The 19583-nt window shown below is 44.7% G+C and overlaps 1 protein-coding gene across 1 annotated transcript in view; it reads left to right on the forward strand.

Annotated features, from left to right (window-relative positions):
• The first annotated feature begins 1168 nt into the window (after nt 1-1168).
• The window catches only part of PTPN21 (protein tyrosine phosphatase non-receptor type 21), a 74393-nt gene continuing 55978 nt past the window's right edge, over nt 1169-19583 (forward strand). Inside the window, exons 1-2 of the mRNA XM_066277400.1 lie at nt 1169-1498; nt 5259-5635. Of these exons, the coding sequence (XP_066133497.1) occupies nt 5456-5635 (180 nt within the window). The 5' untranslated portion in view covers nt 1169-1498; nt 5259-5455. The remainder of the gene's footprint in view (nt 1499-5258; nt 5636-19583) is intronic.

Below are 19583 nucleotides of genomic sequence, written 5' to 3' on the forward strand. Positions count from 1 at the left end.
CTGAGGTGGAGGCCATGGAGCCATCCTCAGTGACACGGCTAACTTTGTGTTTCTCCTATGTACCCTGGCCAGGAATCAAACCCTGGACTTCCACATGATGGGCCAACGCTCTACGGCTGAGCCAACCAGCCAGGGTCCTTCTCTCTTTTCAAAACTTTCTGGTGTGAAAACCTCTCCTCCAGCAAACATTAGCAAAACAGTGGCCCTTCCCAAGCAGGAAGGTAAATTGCAATTTCACAGATACCCGGCGCTGCCCAGCCCCCAATGCAAACTATAAGTGAGCAAACATGAAAATCATATTTTACAAACTTATTTGACCAACACTGCTCCAAACACTCAAACCACATGCCCCATGAGGATCAAACACTCTTCTTGTCATGGTACTTGGGTCACAGTTTTATTCCTTGACTGAAGTTATGCAACACAGTAATAATAATGATGCAGTGTAATAATACCATGTAATGATAAACATTGCTAATAGGATCTAGAATTAAATAAAACACTGGATATATATTTTACATAAGTTACTGGCTAGCGATCATTTTATTCCCATTTTATAAAAGAGGAAGCACGCACAGAGAGGTTATTCTTAAGCTCTTTGTACAAGGTCGCCAGCTAGCAGGTGTTGGCACAGAGATTTGAACACAGACACTGTGACCCTGGAGTCTCCATCCTTAATAACTCCAACTTTGTGTTGCATAGGCACACTTTATTTATTTATTTTTTGCGACCCACGGGTTATTTGAGGTATTAACCCCTTTTAGAGAAAGGGGCTTTGTCACCCAGTATTAGTGTTTTTCCTTTTTTATGGGGTATATCCTTAGATATGGAAGGAATGAATAGAACGTTTAAATTGTTTTCAGTAATGTACAAGACGAAAAACTCCAGCAATAATAGCATTTTACAGACCACCTAATAACTACTGGAATGAAACTCTTTACCTGGAACAGAACTGATATCCCCTTCCCCTCATTTGTATTAAAAGCCTTGCTTTATTTGGAAACTCTTAAAATAAGTGGTCATATGATGAGAAAAAGCGGCGCGCCCCCTCCCCGGCGGCCGGGCGCAGCTGTCCGCACCTCCCCCGCGCCCCGCCGCCCGCATTCCAACTCTCTGAGGTCACGGGCCGCCGCCGCCTCCCCGGATCCGCCCGCCCGGCCCAGGGGGAGGGACGCTCGGCCCGGCCGCCCCGCCGCTCGGGTCGCGCGTCCCGAGCCCGTCGGTCGGTCTTCCTGCCGCCCCGGCCCCCGCGCGCGCTTTGTGCGCCGCTCCTCGCCGGCGGCCCCACCTGCAGGCGGCTCCCCGCGCCCCGGCCGCCCGCCGCCGGCCCGCCCCGGGCATGGTCGCCCGGCCGCGACTGCGGGGACAGGAAGTGAGGCTGGCGAGCCCCACGAGCGCGCTGCGCTCCGGGCGCGGCTGCGGCGGCCGCGCGGCGGGGCCCCGAAGGGCGGGCCGCTGAGCGGGGCGCGCGGCCCCGAGGATGCGGGAGCTGCAGCAGGTGAGGGCGCGGGGCCCCGGCCGGCGGGCGGGCGGGGGGCGGGCGCCGGGGCCGCGCGGCGGGGTGTGTCCGCCCGCGGGGACTCCGGAGCGCGGCGGCCACCCCGGAGCGCGGGTCCCGGCTGCGGGTCGATGGAAGGGGCGTAACAAAGAGAAAAGTCTTCCTTTCCCAGGTTCTCTCTGATCTACTTGAGTCATTTCTACAGGGGATCTGGAACGTTTGTTCAGAACCCCTCCTCTGATTGTGGCGGCTTCATTCTTAGGCGTATTTGTGCCTCTCGGGAGTGCGAGAATTTGGGCAAGAACGGGAGTAGGGAAGAACTATTTGGGGTGACTTGGTTTGTTTTTGGAGTAAAGAGTGTTTTACTCTGGAAAAAAGAAATTCTTGGGTCTGCAAATTCCGATTTGTGATTTCTGCAAATCCTGATTAGAAGTTTTTGGCATTCTGGTCTTTTTTTTTTTTTTTTTTTTTTTGCTGAGAAAGCCTTATAATAATAGCTTATGCTCTCAAACATTCAAAACACTACGTGTGCTCCAAATGACAACCGCTGTATGCCTGCCTGATAGTTGCTGACAGTTTTTTTTTTTTAAGTGTCAGATATGACAGTAATTTTACTCTAAAAATAGTTTTTTGTTTTCAGGGCATTTTATTCTTGAGTATCTAAGTATATGTATAAATGGTCCACAAGAAACATACGTTTGATTTAATGCTGTAGATTTATATATTACTCTAAAACTATCATATATTCTCTTTTAGTGATTACAGTATTTTATTTTAAAACATTATTGGCAAAATTACATATGTTGAGGACCTTATGGGCAAGGGAGGGGGAACTACAGGATTCAGCTCAGTACATTTGAGGAAACTTTTGAGGGGATGTGAAGAGAAAACATTAAAATGAATTTACAAGTATCTCTGTCTTTTGAAAACTTGAACAGAATTTAATATGTATCTTTTCTTATTACATAACAGAATGATTTTGTAGAGAAACAAAGTATTGCATAGTTTTTTTCCTCCAAAAGCTAATTATGAATGGTTTACTTTAGTAGTTTGGTAATTTATAATTCCAGACCCAACTACTTTTCAAATTATTACATATTATTTCACACCTAAATCAGACTCCAAAAACATCTTAAATTTCTACACCTCTATTCAAACGTTTATAACCTATGACATCATTTGGTAGCAAATATTGTACATAAATGAAAATTAAGATATGTAAATCATTGATACTTTTGTGATTAAGCAAAACATTTTAACAGTAGGTTTCATATAAATAAACAAAAAGCAAGCTATTCTTATGGATGTATCTTGGGGGGGGGACGCACCTGATATACGTCCCTGCCCCCAACTTTTACATTGTAATAGCTACCAAAAATAAAAAAAGAGAACACATTGGCTTTTCTTTATGCCTGATGCTGTAAAACAGTTCAAATCTCAGGGACAGCTGAAAGTTTTACCTTGCATTTGCTTAATCAAAGCCTAGTTAATAATTAAGTTACATTGTTTCCTATATACCACTTTCAAGTTATAGTCCTGTCTTTGTAGTGAAGGGACTATCATATTTGAACACCCTTAATACAAATATTCATCTTTCCTCAGCATATATATGATATCTTGTCTCTTCATCTTCAGTACTTAATCCTGTTTCCAGTTTCCAAAATTAGAATATAAAACTGAATTCCATCACCTCCCCTTCTGAAAGGATATTTAGTATATATATATGTTATGTATATACAATCTTTTAAAACTTATACAAACAGTACTGCCTCATCAGGAAATTTTCTAGTTAAAAGTATTAAGGTTCTCATTTCTTGATTTTTTCCCCCATTTACCCTTAAACATCTATTTAGTTTATACCCTGACATAGTAAAGGGCATTACAAACTGCGGGTAGAGACCATATCTTTTTAGAATCTTTATTTTCTATACTCCTCCTTAGTATGATGTTTTTACCTACAGAAGGCACTCAGGAAATACTGTTAACACAGTGCTTTGGGGAGTTCTGGTTTTCCTTTTTTCCTCTGACCTTCCTCCTCTATTCCTTGTTTTTAACTTTTATTTTTTTGGCTCTCTGGAGATAACCAGAACTCAAAAAACAAAACAAAACAAAATACAAGCAACAACAACAAAAACCAAGACAGAAAACCGTGGTTGGGTCCTTATTAGAGATCCAGCTCTGCATGTAAATATAGCATGCTTGTAATCTCCTTAAGGGGAGCGACGGCTTAGGATTCGTCTTAGATTTCTCACAATGCCCACGACACTGCCTTGTACCCAGAGACGCGAGACACTTTTGTGGAATGGAATTACAAAATGCTGTTTGGCAAAGCCTAGTGTAATAGCTAAACCTTATTCTCTAGCTCTGCCAGCCCCCAGCCTTGGTGCCCATCACCTCTGGGGCTGAGACACGGTCAGGAGAGCGGAAAAGAGGACGGGGAATGAGGAATCTGGGATCGATTCCCAGCTCTTTGGAGCAGAGAGGCCTGGGTTCTGAGTCCGCTTAGATGAGAGGGTTGGGGGCGGCCCTGCCCCTCCGCGCGGTTTCCGACCTAAGTTCAGGGTGACCAGCCACCGCCGAGCCTCGCTGCACGACTCACCCTCCCGGGCAGCCTCTGCTCAGGAGAAAGCGGAGGGTGGATTCTGTCGACTCCTTGGGGGGCGCGGGGGGGGGGGGGCATCCAGCTAGTGTAAAAATCTCTACGCCGCTCACACCCAATTGGCTTCAGCCCAAGAGTTACCATCAACAACGGGTGTGACAAAGTCGCTTATTTTGGGGTCCTGAGGCTCCTAACCGGGAACCAAACGGGCCGCGCCCACATCTTCCCACCATTTGTGGGGGTCTCGAACTGGGTCCTTTAAAAGTTCCCTCCGGGAGCAGCCGGCCCGGACCGTCCCTAACGCGTCCGTCCGGAAACGCAGCGGCGGCCGGAGGGTTCCGGGGCTTCCGAGGCAGCGCGTTGGCTGGGCCACGCCACCTGCTTTTCCGGACCTGTCCGCTGAGCTCCGAGCACACCGGCTGGATGAACCCAGTCTCCCCCTGGTTAAGCCAGGATGGTGTTTAAGCCCTCGCCCGCCTCTTTACGCGTCGCCACCCGGAGAGGAGCCGGGGCCACTTTGCTTTCCCGAACTTGCTCGCTCCTGGTGGTGATCTGATCACTAGCATTTGTAGGGTCCTTTATGATTTGTTTATAAATAAGTCAATTTGGTGACGTCAGTATTTATCAGCTAGAACAGGTTCTACAAATGCTCCTTAAGCGCTTTACCTCGTTTGAACTTCCCAGCTGCCCTAGGTTAGAGGAAATTACTCCTCTCATTCCGGTCCAGGCTTCATTTGCCTTCTGCGACTAAGACTTGAACGCAGCTCTTTTGGAGATATTTGTAGTTATCACACCGAAGGACTAAAGACCCTCACATTTGGAGTATGGGGGAGCCAAAAGAGTTAACTATGAAAAAACAAACAACCTTAACTAAAATAGAAATAGGACCACTAATGCAGCCTACTCCATTTGGGGTCAGAGGGAGTGCTAACAGCTATCTCATTTAATCCTGAAACAGCCCCAGGTGGTGGGATGAGTGAGGGGTGGGGAGTCAGACACAACTCGTATATAAATTTCCCCACTGTTTCCCAGAGCCTGTTCATGCCTTCTTTTCCCAGAGGGGAGGGAAGCTTATTCTCTGGAGAGAGTTTAATTGGTATTTATTGTTAAAAAGTCCAGAGTGGGCACTGCCCATGTAACCAGTGTTCCTCTCTCTTTCAGCCCTGGTGTAGATGCTCCCTTCACCTGACCTTTGGAGACTCCGTTGCGTTTTGATGGCGGCAGCGGCTGCTGGGTGAGCAGCTGGAGACTGCAGTTACCCTCCCAGCAGGAGAGGGTCGCCTTCGTCCCCTGGCACCGCCACTGCCTTGCTGGTGGTGCTTTTTCCCTCTGTACCCCTGCACTCTTGAAGAGAGAAGATGCCACTGCCATTTGGATTGAAACTAAAACGCACCCGGCGCTACACGGTGTCCAGCAAGAGCTGCCTGGTTGCCCGGATCCAGCTGCTCAACAACGATTTTGTGGAGTTCACGCTGTCTGTGGAGAGCACTGGGCAAGAGAGCCTGGAGGCCGTGGCCCAGAGACTGGAGCTGCGGGAGGTAAGCTGCAAAGAAGGCTGCTGGCCTCTCTGGCCTGTCTTCTCCCCTTGTTTCCCAGCCACGTTAATGTGTGCTGGCTGTGTCTTCTCAAAGCACGGCCCTGGCCACGGTATCTGAGTGGAACCGACAAGTCAACAGCCCCATGAGGAAGGGACAGATACAGAACAAGGAGTCTTTATTTGGGGGTACTCTGTAAGAGAATGAACAGTACTTACTTGCGTTTTTTACCTGTTTATATTCCCCCAAAATGTAATTTAAAATCAAATACGAAAGCATTTTGGGTGATCAAGCTTTCTTTTTTCTAACATAATTCTAAATGGGTCATCCTAATCGAATACAGTGTCCTGACTTCATTCATTCATTCATTCATTTATTCAACACTCATTGTCTTCCACAGGCCAGGCCAAGATTCTAGAGACATAGTGCCTGAGTTTGGATTCTGGTTGTTTCACCTTGGGCAGGTCATGTGACCTCTCTGGGCTCCAGTTTCCTCATCAGAACCGTGGGGATATCAAGGGTGCTTAACTCTCCGAGTGGTTGTGTGATTTAATGTGCATGTAAAGCCAGGCTCTAATAACTAGTCTGTTATAGTAATCATAGGGAGGTTTGCCTTGGAACACCCTAACTTAGTCAACAGGAAGTTGTTGGGTCCTCAAGTACCCACATACTGTCTTAAATTTAAAGTGCTATGTAGGCCCTGGCCAGTTGGCTCAGTGGTAGAGCGTCAGCCTGGCGTGTGGGAGTCCCGGGTTCAATTCCCGGCCAGGGCACCCAGGAGAAGTGCCCATCTGCTTCTCCGTCCCTCCCCCTCTCCTTCCTCTCTGTCTCTCTCTTCCCCTCCCACAGCCAAGGCTCCATTGGAGCAAAGTTGGCCCGGGCGCTGAGGATGGCTCTGTGGCCTCTGCCTCAGGCACTAGAATGGCTCTGATTGCGGCAGAGTGACGCCCCCTGGTGGGCATGCTGGGTGGATCCCGGCCGGGCACATGTGGGAGTCTGTCTGACTGCCTCCCTGTTTCCAACTTCTGGGGGGGGAAAAAAAAAGTACTATGTAAGGCGTGTGAAGAGGAGAGCTCTAATTAAACCTAGGACCCTTCCCTCCTTTGGCCACTTGGTTTTAGGGTAAGAGAAAGATGGAAAAACTGGTTATTCCCCATAAACAGCTAGCTTCTTAACTGGAAATCCCACTGATGTTGTAGTTCATAAAAGTCAGCAATAAATAAACTGTGCCTGTGGTGGTCATCCAGTCATTTGATTCAATATGGAAGACTGAAGTGCCAAGTGCATATAAATATATTAGAAGCAATAGTGGTATTGATCCCAGTAAGGAAACAGGCCCGATCCATGCTGTGATGGGGCAGTGGAGGGTGCTGTAGACTGTAGGGAGAGGCAGCCGAGGGAAAGATTCCCAGAGCAAGTGCTCTCTGAGCTGGCACCTGAAGGGTAGCCCTACCAGGGGCTGGGAAGACTGTTCCAACAGAGGAATTGGACAGGGCCAAAGTCATGAGGCAAGTGACCTACCTGGAGCCTGAAGTGGGGAGAGGAAAGTCGGAGAGCAGGGGTCATAGAAGGCAAGGGTTTTTGTTAGAGGGTTTGGGCTTGTCCTGAAAGTAATAGAGATATTAGTGAAGAGTTGTTGTTTTTTAAACTTTAATTGAGCATGTCATTTTTTTCTTTTAAGATTTTATTTATTGATTTTAGGGGAGGAGAGAGAGAGAAAGAAAGAGAAAGGAAGGTGAGGGGAGCAGGAAGCATCAGCTTATGGTAGTTGCTCCTCGTATGTGCCTTGACTAGGCCAACCCGGGCTCGAACTGGTGACCTCAGCATTCCATAGGCGAGGCATAAAGGGTTTTTAAACGGGGGTATGGTATGATTGGTTTTTGCAAAGAGTAAGCCCTCTGGTAAATGATTAGAAAGGAGTAGTTGTGGTCCAGACAGTGGTCACTCGGGTTTGGGGGAGATGCAGAGAAGTGGGTGGAATCTGGAGAAATGCAGGACCTACCTCCCGAGTGTTGGGAAGGGCTAGCCAGGGCTCCGGGTTGATACTAATAGTGTGGGCTGTAACTGAGAGAGGAAACAGAAGGAAGAGGATGTAGATCTAAGGGGGATAAGGAGAGGTGTGTGCTGGGTTCCGTTCTGGAAGTGCTGACTGTGAGATGCCATTTGCGATGTTGAGCAGGCAGATGTGAGTCTGCCGCTCCGGTGAGAATCCGGGCTGGAGAGGAGATTTTGGAATCATCAGCTGAGGTAAGTGGATTAATCAAAGCTGGGAGAGGATGGGAAGCTGTCCTGGAGAGAAAAAGAAGATATAGCAGACCGCTCGGGATTGGCTAGAGGAGGGAGAGCCTTGGACAGGGACAGAGCGGAGCAGTCCTAGGAGGGGAAAGTAAACCGGAAGAGCGCGCCCCAGCGACTCCTGTTCACTTACATTATTCCATCGTTTTACTTCCTACACCCATTTTTCTTCTCTATTTTGCTTTCTCTTTCCTGCTATTTCTTTCTCAATTACCAGGTCTGCCTACAATCACTTTCAAGAGTCAGCATCTTGAGAAACTGTGGTTAATTTATTTTTGTACCCAGAGTACCAGGCATGGAATGTGCTCAGTAAATACAGGTGGAACTGAACCCACAGGCTTTGCCTTCATTCTCTGGTAGTCAAGAAGTCCAGAGATGCTGGTACCCCTTGTTCGAGGTTATGAGACTCAGGAACAAGCAACTTCATACAGCTGCGGATATATAATGATTTTTTTTTCTTTCTTTTTTTTTTTTTTACAGAGACAGAGTCAGAGAGAGGGATAGACAGGAATGAAGAGAGATGCGAAGCATCAGTCATTAGTTTTTCGTTGTGACATCTCAGTTGTTCATTGATTGCTTTCTCATATGTGCCTTGACTGTGAAGCTACAGCAGCCCGAGTGACCCCTTGCTCAAGCCAGTGACCTTGGGTCCAAACTGGTGAGCGTTGCTCAAACCAGATGAGCCCACACTCAAGCTGGCGACCTCAGGGTCTCGAACCTGGGTCCTCCGCATCCCAGTCCGACGCTCTATCCACTGTGCCTCCGCCTGATCAGGCTATAATGATTTTTTTTTTTTTTTTTGTATTTTCCTGAATCTGGAAACGGAGAGAGACAGTCAGACAGACTCCTGTATGCGCCCGACCAGGATCCACCCAGCATGCCCACCAGGGGCGACGCTCTGCCCACCAGGGGGCGATGCTCTGCCCCTCCGGGGTGTCGCTCTGCCGCCAGCAGAGCCACTCTAGAGCCTGGGGCAGAGGCCAAGGAGCCATCCCCAGCGCCCGGGCCATCTTTGCTCCAATGGAGCCTCGGCTGCGGGAGGGGAAGAGAGAGACAGAGAGGAAGGAGGGGGGAGGTGGTGGAGAAGCAAATGGGCGCTTCTCCTGTGTGCCCTGGCCGGGAATCGAACCCGGGTCCCCCTCATGCCAGGCCGACGCTCTACCGCTGAGCCAACCGGCCAGGGCCAGGCTATAACGATTTTTAACCGAAGGGTGTAAAGTGCTTTGAGAGAGAACGGATGTGTGTATTTTATAATACATTAAGCAACTAAAACCAGAAAGGTTAATATACTTATATTCAGTTTAGTTGACTTAGGTTGTTTGTTTCCTGAATTTACCATATTCGAACTATGGAAAGTGGCTTTTAGAAAGGGGGAAAAATTATCCTCATAGGAAAAGATTGCTGTTTACTATAGCAACAGCCTCTCAGAGAGCTGTTGAAATTCTCTGCATATCATTCATTTTGAGTTTCACAGCGCTTTCAAGAGAGGTGGTAAAAGGCGTTATAGAATATAAGGAGAATTAGAAAATTTTCTCTCCAGTATCGAAAGTACATGTTATAGGGGTTTAAGAGAGGTGGCGAGACAAGAGAGTGTTAGCTGGGCACGGCCACTCCCCTTCAAAACTTAATGTCTCAGGGAGTGAGACCCGTGTGTCGGCCTCACTCACTGAGAATGATATGTAAAACCAGGATATAAGTTTAATAATTAACAACAAGCTATGGAACCACCAGGGGCCCTTAGTTCGTGTGCTGTGATGTCGCTGTAAGAGGTTGCTTGGTGAGCCGGAATCGGAGAACAGAGGTTGCCCGGAAAACCTTACATATCTTCCCAAGGAGACCAGACAAGTCCCTTGCAGTCTGGGGAGTTTCCCTGGGCAGTGATTAGGTGGGCACCGCCTCTGTTTGCCTATTGAAAAGATTGGTTAACAGCACAAGACGTCTTCCAGCTGAATGAAAAAACACTTGCGTTTGGACTCCGATGCTGTCTCTGATTAGTTGTGTGACCTTGGGCAAATTACTTTCTTTTCCAAGTGCACTGTTTTTATCTCTAAATGGAGAATAATAGCATTATTATTATTATATGGTGGTTATATCATATATCCACCATATATGATATTATCATATCATCTTCATGGTGGTTGTGAGGATTCAGTGTTAAATGTGCGGCATTTAGCAGAGGGCCTGGTATTTAGGAAATTCTCAGTAAGTGCTCATCTTTTTTACTGTTATTAGTTGTGACTCCCACTTCCATGTTGTGGTGACTGACCACTTTTCTTTCAAGTAACTCTTTTCTTTTATAATTATCTTTATTTCTTCCATTTACTAAGGCAATACACGCTTGTTTATAAAATGTTCTTATAATACAAGCAAGGACAGCGGCCACTGGTAATCACACTACTTATGTTACCAAAGGGCTAAAGTTTTAGTTTACCACTGTAATTTAGCAGTCATACTTGAGCCTCTTGTTTCATTCTAGCGGAAATTAATTTGTACAATGTCACTGCCTCATTGCCCCCAAGAAACAGACCTTCAGTAGGGTTTCACTTCTCCTTTAGACTGTTTCTTTCCTCTTGCCTTTAACCTTAACCCCTAAGATTAAAAAAAAAGGTTTTATGACATTTTAAATTAAGGTTTATATTTTTTCTTTAGGGTATGTCTTTGTTTGAGAGCATATATGCATGCATGCACGAGAGAGAGAGAGAGAGAGAGAGAGAGAGAGAGACAGGAAGGGAGAGATGAGAAGCATTAACTCATAGTTGCACACCTTAGTTGTACATTGATTGCTTCTCATATGTGCCTTGACTGGCAGGCTCCAGCTGAGCCAGTGACCTCTTGCTCAAGCCCAAGACCTTGGGCTTCAAGCTGGTGACCATGGGGTCATATCTATCATCCCACGCTCAAGATGGTGACCCTGCGCTCAAGCAGGCAACCTCAGGTTTCAAACCTGGGTCTTCAGCGTCCCAGTTCAACACTCTATCTACATCTACATTGTGCCACCACCTGGTCAGGCTCTTCAGTGTGTCTTTTTTTTTTTTTTTTTGGTGACAGAGAGAAGGACAGATAGGGACAGACAAAAATGCAGAGAGATGAGAAGCATCAATTCTTCGTTGGGGCACCTTAGTTGTTCATTGATTGCTTTCTCATATGTGCCTTGACTGAGGGGCTACAGCAGACCGACTGATCCCTTGCTCAAGCCAGTGATCTTGGGCTCAAGCTGGCAACCTCGGGGTTTCGATCCTGGGTTCTCCAGGTCCCAGTCCGACACTGTATCCACTGCGCCACCGCCTGGTCAGGCTCTTTAGTGTATGTCTTAAGAATTCTTTTAAAATCTTATGTTTGATAATCACATTTTTATCATGGGTTTTAATTAGATTCATTGCAATATCTTATTTACAGGGAGTCTTCCTTGGTCTTAAAGTCCTTATTTACCTTGAGTTTGCCTGTAGTTAAGAGTTTTTGGATTTTTTTCCTTTTTTTTAAGTTTTTAAGTATTTGATTAGGAAACAGGGAAGTTACAAAACTGTGAAAGCCTTTTGAAGACAGATTTTTTCATGTTTTTGCAATGATTTTTGTATTTGTTTTATAACTAAATTCTAGTGGGCAATTTTCTTTTAGCTATTCCTGAGTGTTTTGTGTGTGGAGCAGAAAAAGGATTCTCACTGTTATCTACTTTTATGGCATATATGTCTATAACTACAAATTTGGAGTTGAGATCAATACCCAACACCACTAAAATTACCTCCAAAGCTTTATGTTGAATAAGGAGGAAAATCTAGCAAAATTTAGAAGTTCTTACTATGGCCTCTCATTATAAATTATAATTATAGGCTTTGACATTTGGTTACTGTGTTGTGGTTTATCGCAGATCTTCAGAAAATGTTTTAAAATTGTATTTGAGGCCCTGGCCGGGTAGCTCAAGTGGGTAGAGTATCATCCCGACAGGATGAGGTTATGGGTTTGATCCCTGGTCAGGACACGTACAAGAACTGACCAATGATGGCATGAGTAGGTGGAGCAACACATTGATGTTTCTCTCTCGGTTTCTTTCTCTTGCCCTTCCTCTTTCACTAAAAATCAATAAATACAAAATTTTAAAACATTGCACTTGAAATGTGTCTCACATAAGTCAAGTTTTTATTCTTTAGAGAGTAAGCTTCATCACGGAAGGACTGTTCTTTCACCACCCTCTGGGAGAGTGCCTTGTACCTTACAGCACATAGTGGCCAAATCAATGTCTACTTCATTTAAAAATTAAGGCTCCTGTTTTTTAAAATCTAGAGTGATAAGCATGGACAGCAGTTCAGTTTAGTCAGCCTTTATTCACTCTATGGTTTTATTTCCTGGAGAAAGTTGAACATTTACAAAGTTTTGAACACAAGTTTCTTCAGGTATTTTTTCCTCTTCCTCCACTTTGGGGCTTGAATACTTAGAAAAGGATCTAGTTTTCACAACTCCCTGTGATCAGATTGCTGTATCAAGGGAGTGCCCACTTCTTTGCTGAACTTTGAGCAGATTCTTCTCCTACTGTTTTCTGGCTGATGGGGACGTTTTTTGGCGAAGGGAGCTGTTGGGAGTAGAGAGGAATCGAGCATATAATGCAAGCCATTACTCTCAAGTGCAACTTTAGAAAGTGTTCTTGGCCAGCGGAGTGTTTTATTTTAAATTAGTGTCTCAGGTATTCCAAACATGCACTGACCTTATCTTGACTGTTACCTGAGCAGACCTCAAGAATTTCGTGCGTGTTTCCTTCTGGACTAGCTGTTTTCATTTGAACTCTAAAAATAGCTGAAATATGTGTAAGGTAAAAGTATGATTACCTGTCAACTTTTTAACCTTTTGGGCTGGTCATTATTAATTAGGGTATGTATGTTATAAAACCGAAAAGACTGACATATAGACATGGATAGTAAATATTTTTAGTCAGACCTATTGAATCATCTGAAGCAAACCTATATCCTGGCTTGGCCTCTTCCCCTAGATAAAGAAAGCTTTCCAAAGTCCAAAGCCGATTATAACCGAGCAAAGATTTTTCTTTCTTTCTGATTTTTAGATTATTTGTTACTTTTCTCATTTTTGTCTAGATAACTAAGAACCAGCCATATAAATAAGTAGATGAATTATATATACAAACATGGAGATAGTATGCATTTTAGAATAAATACTATATTATCATGCAAGTTAATAGAGAATTTGGAAACCCGTTTACTTAAAGAAATGGAGCATTATTCAACCTTCACCTCATTACTTTTTTTTTCACCTCATTTCTAATAAATGTGAAGGCTAGCAGTCTGAGATATTAGTCTCTCAGTATTATATTTTTCACCTAAGAAATAGAAGAGATGTCCTTGACTCTTTCCAACAATCTGCCACAATAGTGTCATCCTGCGACTGAGTGGAATTAAGTGTGAATTTGCTTATATGGGGAGGTTTGTGAGTCAAGTTACAAAAGGGCAGACTTGGGGGACTGATGGTGTGTTGGGGGATCTAAGTTGTATCACTGTCCTTGGTGTTTATGGTTTCAGATTTCATTCCTTATAATACTAGAAGCTTTAACACAGCTCTCTGCTCACTTCCGTCTGGGTGGGGGAACATTATTATGCTGGAAGCTTAACATGCCTTATCTGGTTTAATCCTCTCAATGAGTTAGGCATTATCTTTCCCGTTTCATTTTATTATTATTAATTTTTGAGAGAGAGAGAGAAACACTGACCTGTTGTTCCACTTATCCATGCATTCACTGGTTGACTCTTGATTATGTGCCCTGACCGGGAATTGAACTTGCGACCTTGGCATGCCAGGGCAACACTCTAATCAGCGGATCTACTGGGCCAGGACCATTCTTTTCCATTTTAAAACAAAGAAACTGAAGTCCTGAAAAACTGGACAACTTGCTTCACTAAATCTGGATGGCCATCGAGCTAATCAGCAGAAGCAGCAGAAGCTGAGTTTCTGACTGTCAGACTTCAGCTTGAATCTTGACTTTTCAAGTTAGCAAGGTCATCGGCCCCTTTGAGAATCTGTTGAAAATGCAGAATTTTGCATATCGTTTCTTTTGGTTCACAGATCCCCCCTCTCTCCCTCCATCTGTGAGCTCAGGCCGTGGGCCTGGAAGCCCCTCGGATGAGGCAGTCTCCCCTTCTCCTGTAGTTCTTCCCTCATCATTCTCCAGAGTGGAGGTGCTGGTAGGATGGAATATTTGTGAGCAATTCAAGATCTTCATATTTTTAAGAAAAGAACTTCCCTCTGAAGTATACTCTTCACTCCCTTCTCCCACAAATGCCCTTTCTGAATGCCTTTATCTTCGGATCTGAGGAAAGGCCATATGGGTTTTTCATTTCCTCTCTGGAACAATTTACTGTTAAGGAAAAAAATAAAATAAAACCTCCTTTCAAGGAGGAAAGGGAGGAGGTTGTAAGTGGGATTCCTTCATTGTACCTCTGATGGTAGATACATGTCTCTCTTCCCTACCAGGCAGCACCTTTGTGCCCACCAAGCAGGCAGGCAGTAGGTTTGTGACAGTTCTTCAATGACTGGATGGATGACTCAGCTTCCTTTATGCATTAACCAAATTCCCGAGCCAGTTGTTGAGCATTATACTTCATTCTTGTCAGATACACACCCTACCCGAATAGGACCTAAGCTCCTTGCTCATATCACTTTCTTAATGACATACTGGTTTCTTTTTGTGTGTGTGTGTGTGGGGGGCAAGATTGAGTTGGTCTTTGCCAACAATTTATTTGTTTTTATCTACTTTATTATTATTATTATTATTATTTTTACACAGAGAGAGAGAGTCAGAGAGAGGGATAGATAGGCACAGACACTCAGGAATGAAGAGAGATAAGCATCAATTATTAGTTTTTTTGTTGTGACACCTTAGTTGTTCATTCATTGCTTTCTCATATGCGCCTTGACTGTGGGGCTACAGCACACCGAGTAACCTCTTGCTCAAGCCAGCGACCTTGGGTCCAAGCTGGTGAGCTTTGCTCAAACCAGATGAGCCCGCACTCAAGCTGGCGACCTCAGGTTCTGGAACCTGGGTCCTCCGCATCCCAGTCCGACCCTCTATCCAAGTCCGACACTCTATCCACTGCGCTACTGCCTGGTCAGGCTATGATTTTATTTTTTGAGAGAGAAACAGGAAGGGAGAGAAATGGGAAGCATCAACTCATAGTTGTGGCACTTTAGTTCATTGATTGCTTTCTCATGTATGCCTTTCCTGGAGGGGCTTCAGCTGAGCCAGTGACCCCTTGTTAAGAAAGTGACCTTTGGGCTCAAGCTGGTGATACTGTGCTCAAGCTGAATGAGCTTTCACTCAAGTCGGTGACCCTGGGTTTTTGAACCTGGGACCTCAGTGTCCCAGATTGACGCTCTATCCACTGCGCCACCACCTGTCAGGCTACCAACAATTTATTTAATACAGAATCACTGCAGGATTTTCACACACTGGTAGCATGCAGGTAATGTCTCTTAATAAGTCGATAGAGAAGTAAGTACTCCACAGCAAGTATAGATTAACTACACTGTTGTTCCAGGCAAGGGGAAGTGGAAGGAATGAAGTCTGAATTTAGTTGAGGTGTACCTTTTACAACCTGGTACTCAGCTTGGTTTGCCAAGTGCTGACACCCAGCTGCAGCACAACAGTAATTGTCTCTTGTTGCTAGGGCATGTTGCTGGGGAATGAAGGTGTTGGGTCGATGGGCAAGATATTTTTTGTGGGGTCTCTGCATGGCTTTTGCCACTGCTGGTAACAGTTGCCTTTGCAAGGGCAGGATTTAATGTCCCAGAGGTCTTTGGAGAGCTATTTAGATCAGTAAAGGGTAGCCTTGCCCAGACCAAACATTCTCAAATAGCCCACACAAACTCTTGGTATTTATAGTGTGTCCGTAAAGTCATGGTGCACTTTTGACCGGTCACAGGAAAGCAACAAAAGATGATAGAAATGTGAAATCTGCACCAAATAAAAGGAAAACCCTCCCAGTTTCTGTAGGATGATGTGGCAGCATGTGCGCACGCGCAGATAATGACGTAACACCGTGTATACAGCGGAGCAGCCCACGGCCGTGCCAGTCAAGATGTGGATGGTACAGAGGAAAGTTCAGTGTGTTCTGTGGCTCGCTAAATTCGAATCTGTGACCAAAGTGCAACGTGAATATCTGCGCGTTTATAACAAAGCGCCACAACATTAATTAGAGAATCACAGACGTTATTCACTCTGTTACACCAGACGTCCTTACCTGTGTGTGGCAGAACTTCACTATCGTTTGGATGTGTGTAGGGCAACAAATGGAGCCCACATCGAACTGCACTGAATAGGAATGAAACTGTTACAGAACAGCTGGTTTAGCAAATATTTTCCTATTTGGCTTTTCAAGCAGTTTGTTCATAAATAAATGTCACTTAGGTTTGTCATTAATAGATTGATAGAGTATCCAGAGTCAATTTAAATTATTATTCCTTTTATTTGGTGCAGATTTCACATTTCTATCGTCTTTTGTTGCTTTCCTGTGACCGGTCCAAAGTGCACCATGACTTTATGGACTCACTGTATAATCTAAATGTCCCCTGCTATAACTGTTTCTCCATCTGTTCTTATCAATAAGCCTGGGGCGTCCTCAGCACTGAGTGCCTGAATGCTTCTCAAGGCTAGCAGATGGGATGGTGAGATCCTCCCATACCCCTTCGCTCTTACATCGAAACAACTTGACTCATCAAAACAACTTCACTCTTTTTTATTTTTTTTATTTTTTATTTTTAATTCATTTTAGAGAGGCGAGGGAGAGACAGAGAGAGAGAGAGAGAGAGAGAGAGAGAGAGGAGAGACAGAGAGAGGGGGGGGAGGAGCTGGAAGCATCAACTCCCATATGTGCCTTGACCAGGCAAGCCCAGGGTTTTGAACTGGCGACCTCAGCATTTCCAGGTCGACGCTTTATCCACTGCGCCACCACAGGTCAGGCACAACTTCACTCTTAAAAACAACTTCAATTTTTGTTATAAACAAGTGGATTTCCAATTATATCAAACTGTTACAGAACAGCTGGTTTAGCAGATATTTTCCTATTTGGCTTTTCAAGCAGTTTGTTCATAAATAAATGTCACTTAGATTTGTCATTAATAGATTGATAGACTATCCAGAGTCAATTTAAATTATTAAGAATTTGCTTAAGATGCTTATTTCACTAGAAGAAATTAAGCATGTCACAAATTTTGTATAAGTAGCAGCATGTAGTAGAAATAACTTTTCTCTTTTTAAAAAAGTTTTTTTTTATTGATTTTAGAGAGAAAGAGACAGAGAGAGAGAGAAAGAAAGATTGATTTGTTGTTCCACTTACTTATGCATTCATTCGTTGATCCTCGTATGTGCCCTGACTGGGGATGGAACCTGCAACGCCCGTGTATCAGGACGATGCTCTAACCACCTGAGCTACCCGGCAGGGCAGATATAACTTTTCTGCTGAGGGTCTGTGGTTCTTTCTATAGTAGATCACCCAGATGTGATTGCTCTGTATTTAGATTTCCAAATAGGACACAGTCGTGGTGCTATTTTGAACAAGCTTAAACTGAATTGGGTAAGAAATTATACAAGTAACTTCACGCTGGGTAGCAGCAACTCATTTTCTTTGTGAATATAAAACAACTTGTCTTTGTTCAGTCCAGTTACAATTATTTAAATGGCTCAGACTTGGACTTGATGACTTACTTTTAATATCAAGTGAATTTTCAGCAGATTGAATTCAGCCACAGTTGACAAAGCAGGGCTTTGTAAGCAACAAGGTAGTTTGGGTGCCAGATGGACTTGGGGTTCAAATCCCTGCAGCTACTTGTGTGACCAAGGAGACCAACTTTTCGGGGTTTTGTTCCTTTCATCTGTGATATGGTTGCATGTGATAGTAAGGACGGGAGCTATTGGAAACTGACCATATGCCAAGCACTGTACTGGATGCTTTACGAATGTTTAATTTAACCCTGAGTATAATTGACTTCCTCATCCCATCATCTCAGTGATGGGGTGGACCAGATGGGCAGTGTCTGGGGAGGTCTCATGCAAGATACTTGTTAACTGTCAACTCTGTGTTTTTTAGTGCAAAGTTATTTTTCTGTAGCTATTTCCATTTTCTTTTTCAGTTTCCTAGAAAGACGCAATCCAGGTGTTAGTATTTTTGAATAATTTATTTTAAAAGGAAAAGAGCCCTGGCTGGTTGGCTCAGTGGTAGAGTGTCAGGCCAGCGTGTGGAAGTCCCAGGTTCGATTCCCAGTCTGGGCACACAGGAGAAGTACCCATCTGCTTCTGCACCCTTCCCCTTCTTCTTCCTCTCTATCTCTCTTTTCCCCTCCCATAGCCAAGGCTCAATGGGAGCAAAGTTGACCCGGGCGCTGAGGATGGCTCCATGGCCTCTGCCTCAGGCACTAGAATGGCTCCAGCTGCAAGGGAGCAACGCCCCAGATGGGCAGAGCATCGCCTCCTAATGGGCATGCCTGGTAGATCCCTGTTGGGCGCAGGTGGGAGTCTGTCTGACTGCCTCCCCGCTTCTCACTTCAGAAAAATAAAAAAATTTTAAAAAAAGGAAAAAAGAAAGAAAAGAAAAAGTTACCAATGACAAAAACCCTGTTAGTGAAGGAAGAATTTCCTATACTAAAGATGATGGAATATGAAATTTTATACTGATTAAGGGGATTTGAAAACTATGTTAATAAGCTAATATTATTGAGTACTTACCGTGTGTGAGATACTCTTCTAAGCGCGCTTTAAATGTTTTCACTTATTTTGATCCTCAACAGTCCTGTGAATGAGGCCCTATTATATTCATCCCTATTTTACAGATGGGTAAGCTGAGACTGAGAGGTGTTAAGTAACTTGCTCATGGTTACATGGCAGGAGCCACAACTGGTGTCGTTCCTCTGGCTCCTTGAAGGGCCTCTTTCTTCCCAATACGTAGCCCTGGGTGAATGACAAGTGTCCTGCCGTGGAGCGGTTGCCCTTCACGACAGCCTGGGATGTGGCAACCTCCCAAATCTGATGGAAATTGTTTTAGGTACTCTTGAGATATTTATTATAATTTATTTTAATTAGTACAATTTATGATCTTGCTTTAAAATATGTTTGTAAAGTCATTTCAGGCTAAGAAAGATAAGCCCGAGAAGGAACGTGGATCATGGTTAACCAGCAGGACACCCCTGGGAACGCCTGGAGTGTGCGGGCGGAGCTGTGGATAGGAGGTGTTCCCGGGTGGAGTTGAAGTATCGGGCTGATGAAATTACCCCAGGAGGGTTCCCTTTTGAGAGATTTTCCAAAGCAGTATCTGGTTGCACTGCTGTTTGGGTGAACTTGGGGGATTCTAAAGTCACAAATGTGCCTCTCTGAACAAGAAAACATGTGAGATCCAGGGAACCCATCGATAGTCTCGCTGCCTTTACTGGTGGCGCTGGATCACTGTGGTTTAGCTACTACGCACACAGGTGTGTTTCTACCTGTTACAGCAGTTCACACCACCAAAGTGTTCCCAAGCTACCTACCACCTGTGAGTTGCTGATGAGGACAAGGCCACTAGAAATTGTTCCACTTTTTAATTCCTTTTCTGCAGGTCATGATTCTGTCATTTAACTTTTATTGGCTCCCCACCCCCAGTAAGACTTTTTAGCATTATATTCCTTGAAT

Source organism: Saccopteryx bilineata, chromosome 4 (genome assembly GCF_036850765.1).
Source record: "Saccopteryx bilineata isolate mSacBil1 chromosome 4, mSacBil1_pri_phased_curated, whole genome shotgun sequence".
In the NCBI taxonomy this organism is placed as follows: domain Eukaryota; kingdom Metazoa; phylum Chordata; class Mammalia; order Chiroptera; family Emballonuridae; genus Saccopteryx; species Saccopteryx bilineata.